The 14,055-nt window shown below is 32.8% G+C and overlaps 1 protein-coding gene across 1 annotated transcript; it reads left to right on the top strand.

Annotated features, from left to right (window-relative positions):
• Positions 1-13,817, top strand: LOC132543166 (sodium/mannose cotransporter SLC5A10-like). The gene is made up of 15 exons (XM_060206637.1): positions 1-81; positions 1,094-1,165; positions 2,221-2,325; positions 3,314-3,373; positions 3,573-3,677; positions 4,377-4,482; positions 4,950-5,030; positions 5,518-5,762; positions 6,870-7,005; positions 7,861-7,968; positions 9,439-9,589; positions 11,824-11,992; positions 12,555-12,770; positions 13,207-13,321; positions 13,612-13,817. The coding sequence occupies exons 1-15, from the start codon at positions 1-3 to the stop codon at positions 13,815-13,817; spliced, it is 1,956 nt and encodes a 651-aa protein (XP_060062620.1).
• The last annotated feature ends 238 nt before the right edge of the window (positions 13,818-14,055 follow it).

The following is a 14,055-nucleotide window of genomic DNA, read 5'->3' as shown; positions in this document are numbered from 1 at the left end:
ATGAAAGCCGGACTTGACCACTGGGTGGATATACTAGTTCTTGTTATGTATTTTGTCCTTGTTATGGCCGTTGGATTATGGGTAAGCATATTCACAAACATCATTACTGTCAATGCATTAATTTCAGATAGGAAATATCAAGCACTCAACCAAACCCAAAACTTCTAGCTGTACATGATATATATATGTTATTGCAGTTACAGCATTATCTTGTGTGTACATACAATGTATGCAAATATTTTTAGAAGTAAAGATAATGATGTTTTGCTCAATTTTGATAAAAATCAAATATGCTAAGTTGTGATCCTCCTGGTTCTACAAAACAAATGGAGTATTAAAACGGATCAAGTCGATATTCTATTGAAGGTTTAAGCTTAGGACTGAATAAACATTGTTCCTGAAATCAAAAAATACAATTGTATCAAGCACCTTGGCCTGTATTCATGCAGTACTCATGCTGAAGGACACATTTTGTGGTCAGATTTGATATTGTTTTGAATAAATCTTACATTTCGGCCAATATTTATCAATGACTTGATGTGATTTTGGAATACTTTGCTTTTTTCTAAGATTTGACTCCATGTTTGAGTATGAGGATGGCTCCGTGGTCTTATTTTACTCGTAGTTTTTTTAATTAAGATTATTTTAATAAAGCTATTATTATGAAATGTTAGAATTTTAATGGATTACTTCGAAATAATTTGGTATGATAAGGATTTTAGAGTGTTTGAAAAGCGACATACTTAAACTAAAGTGGCACCTAACCCAGTTCCATCATGTCCTACTCGAGTCTGGGCTGGTCGAGATAGGCAGCAATGGATCATAATGTTGGTAAAGGACACTAACGCACCACAATACTGTTATATATAGAACAACGATAAGTCCGGTCAATGTTTGTGCATATTACGCACTGTAGTACGTGGTCAAGCATAATTATTATCTAATTTGCCACAAATGAAATATTTGCTACACTGGAAGCTTTGCTTTTTGCCAATCCCTTTCATGTACATAAATTTCAGTACTCTCTGACGCTGGTCGAACTTCCTAGTTTAATCAAGTGACATCATTACTTGTTTTGCCTTTTCTGTTGTAGTCTATGTGCAGGAAAGAAAAGAATACAGTGAAAGGCTATTTCTTAGCCGGGAGGTCTATGCTCTGGTTTCCGGTACGGTTAATAACCACCCTTTCCCCTAATTTAAGCTTTCTATCACACTTCCTCATATTATCCATTTTAGCGTTAGACATACAAATGAGGGACACACTTTCACACTCTCCCCGCCATGAAACCGCTAAGGCCCTTGGACATCATTCATTTCTGCTTTATTATTCTTGTACTTATAGTAATATTAAACTATGATTCAATATGAAGTTGTCTGTTTGTAGCATGCATATAATAAATTTCGCTCGCAGATCCCCACCTTGATGTCGATTGTTTTGCAGAAAATTCTGCTTACAAAGTTTTAGTTGAAAATCGATGGGGAAATAACTTTATATTTGCTATATTTGAGGTAAAACGTCTACCCACATCTTATTTTATATTCGTGTCATCGGACTCTAAGTGTCATCAGAATCATTGTTTTGTTTGTGAATTCAAGCCGCGAAAATAGTTATAATGACACCTCACCTCTACAACTATTGCTTAAATGTTTCCGTCCTGTAGTAACACTGCAATGTTCCATAGTGATGGCCCTTGGAATTTGTCAATCAATATTTTAGTCTTAAAAGTAATGAGTCAACATATCAAATTTTAAAAGCTCGATAATTCTTATTGGTTGTACATGAAGGAATTCCAGTCGCTCCGATACTGATTTTCTTGGTTACGTTAAAATCATTTTGATATTCGTTATGTCTCTTATTACACGGATAGTGAGATTACCATTGTAATGAGAAAAGATATAAGATATGAGATAAATAAAATCACGTTTCGTATAAGGTTGATGAAATTCTTCATGAATTTTTCATTTTGCCATGTCTAATTAAGACTTCTTAATCTCATACGAGTAGCAACTTAAGTACAGATTTTCTCTTTATCGGTCGATGTAAATTGATACATTTTACAAACCAAATAATTCGATACCAGCATCTGTCTATGAGAATAAATGGGCATTCTCATTACCTTTACCGCACATCAATAAAATTGCCTAAAGTTATCCCATTTGCACAGCAAATGTTTATTTTTTTATTATAATTATCATTTAGCAATCTACCAATTTTTTCTAGATTGGTGCCTCGCTGTTTTCTAGTAATATTGGAAGCGAGCATTTCATCGGTTTAGCGGGAAGTGGCGCTGCCTCTGGTATTGGTGTCGTTGCATTCGAATGGGGCGTAAGTATGTCATGACGTTAGTAATACATTTGGTATATCAAGTACTGCTTTTGTGTTTTTTATACATAAATTATTACATCATTGATCACCTGTATATTTGACAATCTGTTTTCTGAATTTAAAAAACTTCCATCTGATATATTAAAATGTTTCCTTTATATTCTGGATCTTGTTATGTGATTGCATATATTCCGATATTATTGCCATATTGATATCCAATTAAGAAATACTTTCTATTTTACCTTTCAAAGATTATCCTCGGGTGAATTGGTTATACTTCATTTGATTTCTTTCATTTAATGTGCTTGACGTACAGGGCAAAGTACAAAGTAATATGACCAGTTGACGCTAAAACCATATTCATGGTTTTGAATAGGTTCAGCTAATTTAAAATAGACTTATACCAGGTATTTCGCTACTGTCGAATTTCAACATGGTCGGTATTGCGATTTCTATGCCTTTCTTTGAACTTCAAAATCATATCATAAAAAATCATACTTTAACCCGATAAGATCCGGATTTGGGTTCTCACCATCAAAACTTTTTAAAGTGATCATTATTCATTAATACAATTTTACACGTTTAGGACAAATGGTTTAGTCTACGCCTAAAGTGTATGTTATTTTGCGAAGATGTTGGAAAATGTGCCAAACAAAAGCTTAAATTAGTTTTCTAATACCTCTATTTCGATAACAACACCTCTACACTCTGTATTCATTTACACTGTAAAATTGTCATTAAGGAATACTCTGTTCAACTACAAACACACGCATCAACCGATTTTGTAAGAACTTCTATTTATGACACATAACATTACTTTCATAACTATAACATACCTATCATGTAAACCATAAACAAAGCGTTTTAACGCTATGTCAAATACATGACGTTATATCATGTTAATAAAGATATCTCAATATATTAGTAATTGAATTTTGGAAACAAATAACGTTATTATTATTTACCTTGTTTCTATATTTGTTCACAGGCCGCTATTTGTTTACCGTTGCTGGGATGGGTCTTCCTTCCTATCTACCTATCCTCAGGAGTGAGTAAACAGTTCCTAATCGGTAACATAATTATTCGATAATACTTTTGTACATTTTGCATTTTGGTGTTCCATGTTAGAACAATAAAAAACATACAAAATACAGGCAATGAAACAGAATCTTAATTCAAACACAAAATCTCTGCAACAAAAGTAAAAGAATGATAAGTACGTTGATTATCTCTTTTATCATATACAGCTGTTCACAATCCCGGAATTTCTGCAGAAACGTTTCGGTGGAAATCGACTTAGAATATATCTGAGCTGTTTAGCCTTGTGCTTATACATATGTACTAAGATATCGGTGAGTATTACACATATTGATACTTGATAACAGATTATTTCCTAACAGATCCATAGAAATAAAGTTCATAATGTAAACAAAATCATGATATTTTTCCTTGATGTCATTCGATCGTAACGTGCTTGATAGGGTCGCACATAGGTATTTTTTAAAACATATGATTCACAACAATTTAATCGTTTTGTAAATGGACTTTTGTAATTGACAATGGAGAAAAGATCATAACTAGAAATATTTAGTCAGACAATCGCAATTAAATACATATGCAGGTGTTTGCTTTTGATAATCGATTACGTGTTGATATGAACAACTTCATAGTTACGGATAATTCCAAATGGTTTGTTGAATTTTAAATATATCCCGTTTGGATGTGACTTTATCACATAACCGGCCAATTATCAAGTGAATTCATCTACGTTATATTTGGCACTAGTGTAATATACACCAGAGCGTGTTCATTGGCTGCGCCGGTCATACATCGATTGCGACGTCATCAATATAGCACAATAAAATGGTTGCTTCTGTTTTATTTAATTTTTATATCCAGCCAATATTTAACTTTTCTGGACTATGTAATGAAAATGTATCTTAAAGTTGCTTTCATTTTATATGAATTTTCATGAAATTCAAATAAAATAGAAACTCATTTATATCTTATACCTTATATATATATATCCTCATTGTATTGTTCGTTTAAAGGTTGACGTATACGCTGGTTCAGTGTTTGTACAGCAGGCTTTAGGCTGGAATACCTATATTTCTATCACTGCGTTACTTATCATTACTGCTGTATGCGCAGTAGCAGGTAAACCCGATGTTTATAAATCCGGTTTCATTGTATAATCTTTGTTTCTCTCCTGAAGTTAATTGACGGGTGATATTTTTTGTTTCGTCCATCTGGGACTTATCAGTGATGCCAAGGACATTAATATTTAAGCATTGAGGATACCTGAGAAAATCAAACTTGACCGAAAGAAATGTCAAAATCTAGATTGGGAACTCCACTAGGCCAATGATAAGGATTATTTCAAAAGGACGTCAAGTACATTTATATATCCTGAACCGTATCACTGTATGTGTCAATTAAAACGTGGTGTTCAGATCACTGCGCAACTATTTAGATATAGCAAAGTGTAATATGTGTTACAATCGGCGAGTTTCTAGAATATTAGAAAAACTATATTTACTCCAACCAATAAGATCGAAAAATACAGGCTACAAAACAAAAGCAAACACGGAATAAATAAAAACCAATATCCTTGTCTCATCAAGGTGGGCTGGCCGCTGTGATATTTACGGACACACTGCAGACTATCATCATGCTAGGAGGGGCCGTAACTCTGTCGATATTAGGCAAGTTTCTTTTCAACTATTCAAATTCACAACTAAAAATTTCGTATAGCCAAACTTGTCTTGATGCGTTTAAATTATAATTTATTAATATGTGTATATACTTATAGTATAGTTCGGAACTATTATGTAATAAGTATTACATTAGAATGTATTTTATGACGTTGTTCCGATTAACATAAGAGAAATATGTCCACGTATAATGTTTATGAATAAGCAAAATAAATATGTAATTGTTATATTTCATTGTAAAAAGTAAATAATGTAATCTATCAACTATTTTGTGTCAGCATTTATCAAAGTTGTCTTGATATTTTTTAATGATTGTGAATTGAAAATGTATTGATATATATACTTATAGCATATTAAGGAATTATTATAGAATAAGTATTACATTACATTGTATTTTCATGACAGTGTTATAAGTCACATAAGAAACATACGTCCACATATAAGTCTATACAATTATCTTTAAACTATTTTGTGTCAGCATTTATAAAAGTTGGAGGAATTAGCGGATTGATGTACAAGTACTTCCATGCTGTTCCCGAACCGACTGTGATTCTTAATATTACCAATAATATGACATTTGGGAACGACTCCCTCTCCACGTGTGGAATTCCACGAAAAGATGCGTTTCATATTCTTCGTGACCCTGTGACCTCTGATCTACCCTGGCCCGGAGTCCTTATCAGGTCGACGTTTGTGTCCACGTGGTATTGGTGTGCGGATCAGGTGCGGATATCAAACCCCATGCATTTTTTTCTTTGTTGGGATGGGAAGGGAAGATTTCTCAGATGAAAGAATCAACATGATATCAAATTTTTACAGCGACATTTCACCGAATTTTTCTGAACATAAATGCATAAATTTACGTTCTCGCTTTAAATATGTTACCGTATAGCCAGTTACTTTCGCGGAGATAATATTTTAACTATTTCGCTGAAATGATCGCGAAAACTTAACCCATGAAATAATGTGACACTCTGTATTAGATGTCTTTCACATCTAGATAGTGAAAGATTAATTTTTGAAAATACAATCTTATTATCTATAAGGAAACAGCAGAAATGTTGCCCCGTGAAAACGACGAACTTTTACCTGGGATTTAGTAAATAATGCATCAAAGATCGGTTCCTATAAAAATCGAAATTTATCGAACTGCATATATTTAATATACATCTCATATTTATTTTATTTGGGTTTCCATTTATATGAAATTTAAGAAATATTCATTTTTAGAGCATCTAAAGAGGAATTATATTCAAAATCACCATTGGTTTTAGAAAAACCATATGTAGTGGAAACGATTTACAATTTTGTAAATTTTGTTATATACTTTTGCGGACATTCGTAAAACGACAATTTACTTGACTTACAAATAGTCCAAATTGAAAATATTATTGCAATATACCCTTAATTTAAGAGACAGAGAGAGATCAATGCAGAATCACAAGACAATAAAATGGCGTCACTTTGGCGCTCAGTTAACATACTTACGTCCACGCTTAGCACGTCATCAGAAATCACACACTAAGTTAATCATTCAAATGATTATGATTCTCAGAAATCTTTTCCAGTAACAACCATACAGGGATAAACCTTAATATCTAACATATAAATACAAGTTGACAATGAGTTATTATTGCACGGTCATTTATATGCGAATACATCGTTAATATGAATACGATATTGGTGACAGATAGATGATTATGAAGTACTTTCTGACACCCAGGTTGTATTCATATTTACAGTACAATTTGACGACCATGCAATGGTTAAAAGAACATTTGAAGATAGGACCAAATGATATAGATCTCACAGGTTTGTTAATCTTTTTAGGTCATAGTGCAGAGAGCTTTAGCGGCCAAAAACATTGCTCACGCGAGAGGGGCGTCAATCATGGCGGGCTTTCTGAAGTTTCTACCCCTGTTTCTCATTATCATGCCCGGAATGATCAGTAGAGTGCTGTTTCCAGGTAAGACACACTGACATAAAAATCACTTTTATCTTGACATATCGGTACTTTCTTTTTCGATAGAACTATTCACAGTACTTGTTTGTCTCTATACTGTCTAACTCTAAGTTTGTATCATAAGGTGCTATTGACTTACGTGTCTGTTGTAAAATCTTTAAAGTGGTTTTCCATATCTTGTATTTCAGAGCTGTTGTAAAGTAAACGCTCAGGTGAAAACTGTCCCTAGGTTTTACTATAGGTGTATGTCGTTTCAGAGGTTTTCCAAAGTAAATCTTACGGGTAAAAACTATATGTATATACCGAGGATTCCTATACAAGTGTACGCCATGTCATAAAAAGTACATTTTTCCTAGGTAAATATCACAAGTTTGAACTGTTTTGTGAACAATATAGTTTCCAGGTAATAGATACAGATGTATGTCTATCGTAATGTAACTTACATAAAACTAAACAATATACGGAACAGTTGTGAGATAAACTAAACCAATATTTTATTCAATAATCAGCAATTTGACAGATAGAGATATTTTTATGGAATGTTAAAAGAAGCTTAGAGCTTATATCAATACTTTTCTCGTGTACATACAAAGGCAAATATAAATCTTGGGACCTGGAACACCTAACATCAACATTGAATGAAAAAAGTAATGTTTACAGATAACAATAACATCTATAAATAAACGGTGAATAGAATAACAAAATGCAATTTCTAACATAAGTAATGACGCCTTAACTTATTTGTCTGTTAAAAATATTAAACAGCATAAGTGTACCATAATCTTTATAGCGGGCTATCGTTTGCTGTATCGAAAGGTTTTACGCGTGTGTTGTCAAAGACTTGCTTCTTTTTAAAAGAGTCTGTAGCTTGTAACTCCGAGGAGAAATGTATGGAGGTTTGCGAGAATCCTGTTGGATGTTCCAATATTGCCTATCCTCAGCTTATACTAGGGCTAGCTCCTATTGGTGAGTTATACACATGTATTTATTAGTTTATTTGTGATGCCACGATTTAATTTATAATCATGGGCCGATAGCAAATCTTTATTTCAACATTTTTTCGATCAATTTCTATTTTTTCTAAGTCGCCTCCTTTGTTTAAAATATTAGGCCTATATCATCACTGACGAGTCCATGGGGAGCAAACAGTTGTATGATGATGTTTATTTCATTATTTGGCTCCAATCAATCTGATCCTAAATTTCTATAAAAATCGTTGTTTTTGTACAAGTTTAGAAAAAACTCTCATCTGTTTATTGATTTATTTATTTATCTATTTATCTATCTATCTATTATTATTTTTTCGGTAAATTATGTTTGGCACATTTTGTTTCTCCCCTGTTTTAGTTAAACCACTAGATTTATTAAAGAGATCCTGTCCGTTCTTAGAACAATAATCCACGCAAACAGATACACAAATTAGACATTTATACTAACTCATGATGTTATAATTTAAAGTGTATTCTAATCGTTAACACGTTTTTGACATATTGACTTCATTGCTAACCCTGAGTATACAAAAGAATTTACCTTCTCTGGCATACATATATGTATTATATACATATATATTTATGAAGACATAGGTTTGCGAGAATCCGGTTGGATGTTCCAATATTGCCTATCCTCAGCTTATACTAGGGCTAGCTCCTATTGGTGAGTTATACACAGGTTTTTCATTCGAATTATGACACGATTCTTCATATACACATGTATTTGACGATCTTCCAAAATTACCAAAAAGCTGCCTAATTGTCTGAGTCATGGGCCGGGAGCAAAATCTCATCTTTATTTCAACATTGTTTTGAACAATTTCTTTTTTTGTAAGTTACCTCCTTTGTTTGAAATATTAGGCATCTATCATCACGAGTACAAGGAGTGCGGAACAGCTGTATGATGATGTTTATTTCATTATTTGGTTAATCAATCTTATCCTAAATTTCTATAAAATGGTGTCTTTTGTACAAGTTTAGAAAAAACTCTCATCTGTTTTTTTCTTCTATTTATTTATTTACCTATTTATTTGTTATTATTTTTTTTGTAAATTATGTTAGGCAGATGTTCTTTCTCTCCTTTTTTAGTTTCACCACTAGATTTATTAGAGAGATCCTGTCCACGCAAACAGATAATTAAATAAGACTTTTTATGCTAACACATGATGTTATAATGAAAGGTGTGTTTTAATCGTTAACACGTTTTTGACATATTGACTGCATTGCTAACCCTGGGTTTACCGAAGAATTTACCTTCTCTGGCATACATGTATGTTGTATATACATATATATTTATTACGATGTACATTTTTATATCAACGTTTACAGTCTCAGTTGATCAGTTGTCTAACGTGATTATTTGTGTCCGTGAGCATGCGTGGACTGATGATGTCTGTCATGATGGCAGGGTTAATGAATTGTCTATCGTCATTATTTGTGTCCATAGGCATGCGCGGACTGATGATGTCTGTCATGATGGCAGCGTTGATGAGTTCTTTGACATCCGTATTTAACAGTGCCGCCACGGTGTTTACTATGGATCTGTGGAAGAAATTCCGAAAACAAGCCGGGGAACGAGAGCTTCTTGTTGTCGGAAAGTATGTAACAGCAGATAATGTACTAGTATAGTTCTTAATTTTCTTATTTGTGACATTTTACACGTGTTTGTAAGTTCTGTTATATGACTGTATTTTTAGGCTAAACGTACTCGGTACGTACAGCCTATTGCGACGGCCTTTCAGACAAAATTTACCGATCCTGGCCTTCTCATTGGCTGAAATATCGAAAAGAGTTAAAGCCCTCTAGCGGCAATTTTCTGCGTAAATAATGCCGCGATCTTTTAAATCGCTATTTTAAAAGCATCCACAATAAGTTTATTTTTTTAATAACAATACTATTACTATATATTTCAAAAAAGAAGCACAGTATGGTTGAACTATTGATAAATTTTGAACAATATATTTTACGGAATTTGCTCACGGACATCCCCGACCTGTGCTGTTGAAGAAGATCGAGCTGACGTGATTCTTTTCGCCTGCTGTGAATATTCCTAGATAACAACCATATTAACCGTAAGCAGAGATGCGTCTCTGCCGTAAGTAAGCAAAAAAATGGTTTCATGTATCTTCAAAGTTTATTGTAACTGCGTGACTTGATTTACAGCGTATTTACTCTATGGCGGCTTATGAATCCTTCTCGATATGACGTAAGCGTACAGAACACTGTACGTGCGAGTTGGCGCAATGATAAGAAGCTAGTCTGGGGGCTTGGTTTGAATTATTAACTAACGGCACTTATAAACATACAAAACTTACAAACAGAACATCAATTTTGCTTTAATCCTTGTCGTTGTGGCAAGATCGTCTTAATATATAACATCATTTTACCTCATTAGACGTAACAAAATTGGACTGTTCGTCCCACACGCATACCCGCGGATATGACACTTTTTCAGGTTTGTCAGACCCACCGCCATGGCACTTTTTCGAGTTTTAGTAGATAAAAAGTTTGCGCTTCGTAGGCAAGGTGCAATTGGTGCTCATGATTTATGAATAATATATTTTTAATACTGTACTGATCATGATGTTGACTTTCTTATAACTTATGTTTTTTGTCTTTTAGTTTTATTTGATGAAGGTTGATTGTGCTGATTTCTCTAGGTTTGTTAAAGTGTATCAAAGTTCCTTGAAATGAAAATATTCCTTCTAACAAAACGCGTATATAAAAAAAAATCATGTCTATACTTATCAATTACCGAGAACGAAATATTTTCATAACATATTTATTCATTTTGCGTGTCATGGTGACATTATCTAATGCATTGGAGATCAGAAATAGTAGTAGCTATGGTGACAATATTGTAAATTTTGTATATATATGGAAGTGTAGTTTAATCTCATAGAACTATGTCTTTATAGACATAATTACTGGAATAAAAATCTAACCATGATACTTCAAGGAAGAGAGGCATGTAAATACATTTAATGTCATTATTTACACTTTTGTCTATCTGAAATGCTGTGTACACCTTATCTCCTTTCTTCAACTACAAATTTAATTATAATAAGTAAGGTCTATTACTTTACAATACATTTAAAATAGAGAAGTAGGTATTAAGTCCTTTCGGTTTGTCTAAATCCTCATATTGATAGAATAGTAATTGCAACATTTTGGAGATTTCAAAGGTTTTATTTAGTCAACTTCATCATAGAGTTATTTATCATTTGGCTTGTTGGCGATGAATATATGGTTGTGTGTATTTTATTATTTTATTTTTTTTACCTATTTTGATTTGTTCACATTATTGTCGTCAAATTTGAAAAAAGAATTAAAGAAGATATAAAATCGCTTAAAATTAAGGAAAATAGCCTCTGGTTCTCTTATTTTAGTAATTTTTGCATTCCAAAGTGTAGGAGTATGGGGAAAGTGATATAGCTTAGGGGTTATTTGTGAACAGTTTTGCAATACGTTTAGCCTCTCAGTATTTTTATTTATCTTTTATATACCTCACATATTCTTGAAATTGCAAATATGAACAAAGGGAAAACATTTTCACATATACCTGATAAACATACAAGAAGACATGATAAGGTGTACGATAAAAGTCGATTTGAACGACATTCAACAGGTGTGTATTATGTCTGGTTGGCGTTATTCATGAGAAAGGTGGAAGAAGGGAACTGAAACCAGATGTCGTCACACAGAAGGGGAGGGAATGTTATTTGAAATCGTTAAAGCAACCATATAGATTAACCACCCTTGTGAACACGTAAAGTTGGTGAAGTGATCTCACTTTAAATATCTTAAAATGAGATATGTTATTGCCTTACAGGGTATTCGTCGTTATTTTGGTAGCTCTCGGTATAGCATGGATTCCCCTTATCCAGACAGCGCAGCGAGGACAATTATTTATGTACATTCAGGCTGTCAATGGGTACCTGGCACCGCCCATCTGCTCTGTATTTCTTTTGGCCGTATTCGTACCTAGAGTGAACGAACAGGTGACGGTATAATTTTACTGTTAATGTACGTAATTTAGCGGTAATATTATTTCAACGTTGTTTTTGCAGTAAAATATGATTCCGCCAATGATAACTTCTGTACACTGTATAGAGCAATTAGTTTGGATGCACCAATTCAGTGCGCTAATTTACCGAAAATGATAATGCGGTTAATTTAGGCTGCGCCATATTAACATCGACACTCGATTTTGCTGATAAATATAGCTAATTAATCTACTTATACTTATTGTAACGATTCGTGGAAATATGAATTCGTAGATTAAGAGACCACATGATATCAACGAAGATAAAAACCCACGATAATTAATAATTTTATAGTAAGTGACATGAGCAACATGAACTGAAAGTTCAGACTGATTTCATTGTCAAATTATTCTAAATTTAACGCAAAAAATGCTTTTTTGTGTATCACAGATAAATTACAGTGAAGATATAAAAATGATGATCAAATATACGATACAAAATGAAAACTAAAAAGATGTTTCAAATTTATATGCGTTTTTGATTATGCTGTAAGGGTCGTTATATTTCATATATATAGGGAGCCTTCTGGGGAATGCTGATTGGTCAAATAACAGGAATAACCAGGATGATATTGGACTTTATATATCCTTCTCCCAAATGTGGAGATGTTGATGATCGCCCGACAGTTATCTCCAAAGTCCATTTCACATACTTTGCTGCTATTGTCCTTGTTGAAACAGCTATAGCAGCAGTTGCCGTTAGTTTAATGACTAAACGACAACCACCGGAACAGGTAAGTTGTCCACTTTTCTTTGATCATATATTTTTATATGGATATTCAATGTTACGAATTCTTGTTTTACATATGTTATTTATGGGATTAGGTCATTCCTCATTTTTATGACGACATTAACAAACGGATTTTAAATTAGAATATTATTACAATCGAATTGACCAATAACTGAGCAAGTTGTTTTAGATGTAATCATAAAATCATTCACTTTCAAAAATTCGGTGTGTGTTTTTTGTTTTTGTTTTTGTTTTTGTTTTTTTTTTTTTTTTTGTTTTTCTTGATAAATAATTGATACGGCGTGAAAATAAAAAATACGTGTACTTAATCTTATCAAATTATTATTTATAAATCACATCATATCTTTTAATGCGCTTGTTTGTTTTGGTATCAAATTTATGTGTTTTCATCTGTTCAAAAAATTGTTTTATATTTTAAGATAAAAGGACTTACATTTTGGACTATAGAACCCATCAGAACCTTTCGTAAAGATGAGGAACAGGAACAAACTACCTCATTCAATAAAAACACTTATGATACACCACTCAATACCCGTAAGTATATCTCGCCTGGCTGCTCAGTTGTTTCAATCATAATTATACATAGATGTAAAGACCTGATACAATGTGCAATGATGAGTTGAAAGAGATTACAACAAATAATAATTATCATTTTCTTGAAATTTTGACGAGAAAAAAATAAAAAATTCATTTTCGAATGTGTCATGTTGTAATATATATCTCTTTGAAAAACATTGCTGTGTCATCAATTTTCCTGGTAATTTGAAGTATAAATAGTAACAAGAGTACATAACGTACTATTGTTTACATATCTACTATTTCAGGAACCTCCGTAGAGATTGACATATCTCAAGAAGTTTACAAGAATAGTGAAGTCAATGGAGATGTTTCTATGGGATACGACAAGGACAAAGCTAAACGTCTATCACAGCAAAAACTTCATATCGATAAAAAGACAAATTTATTTTTGAACGCTTGTGCCATTCTTCTGATTTGTGTATTTGTACTTTTGTATGTTATTTTCCATTAAGCAGTGTTTCTACTTCTATGTGAGAGATAAATAAACATCAAATTTATATCATTTCTATATAAAAATGTTTACTGTTTACCAAGGTTTACATGGTAGCTGTCGTCGATGAAGCAGAAGACGCTTACTCTTCCGGAACACCTGATCTTATTAACCTTGTACTTTTTCAGGAGTCTCCTTGTAAATCTTAATTGTGTTCACATTTTGTCATAGTTTTGTGGAATTTGAGATTGGATTATGA

Source organism: Ylistrum balloti, unplaced genomic scaffold, assembly GCF_031769215.1.
Source record: "Ylistrum balloti isolate Yb309-2 unplaced genomic scaffold, AGI_CSIRO_Ybal_v1 Utg369742, whole genome shotgun sequence".
Classification (NCBI taxonomy): Eukaryota; Metazoa; Mollusca; class Bivalvia; order Pectinida; family Pectinidae; genus Ylistrum; species Ylistrum balloti.
This window is presented reverse-complemented; position numbering and strand designations above follow the sequence as displayed.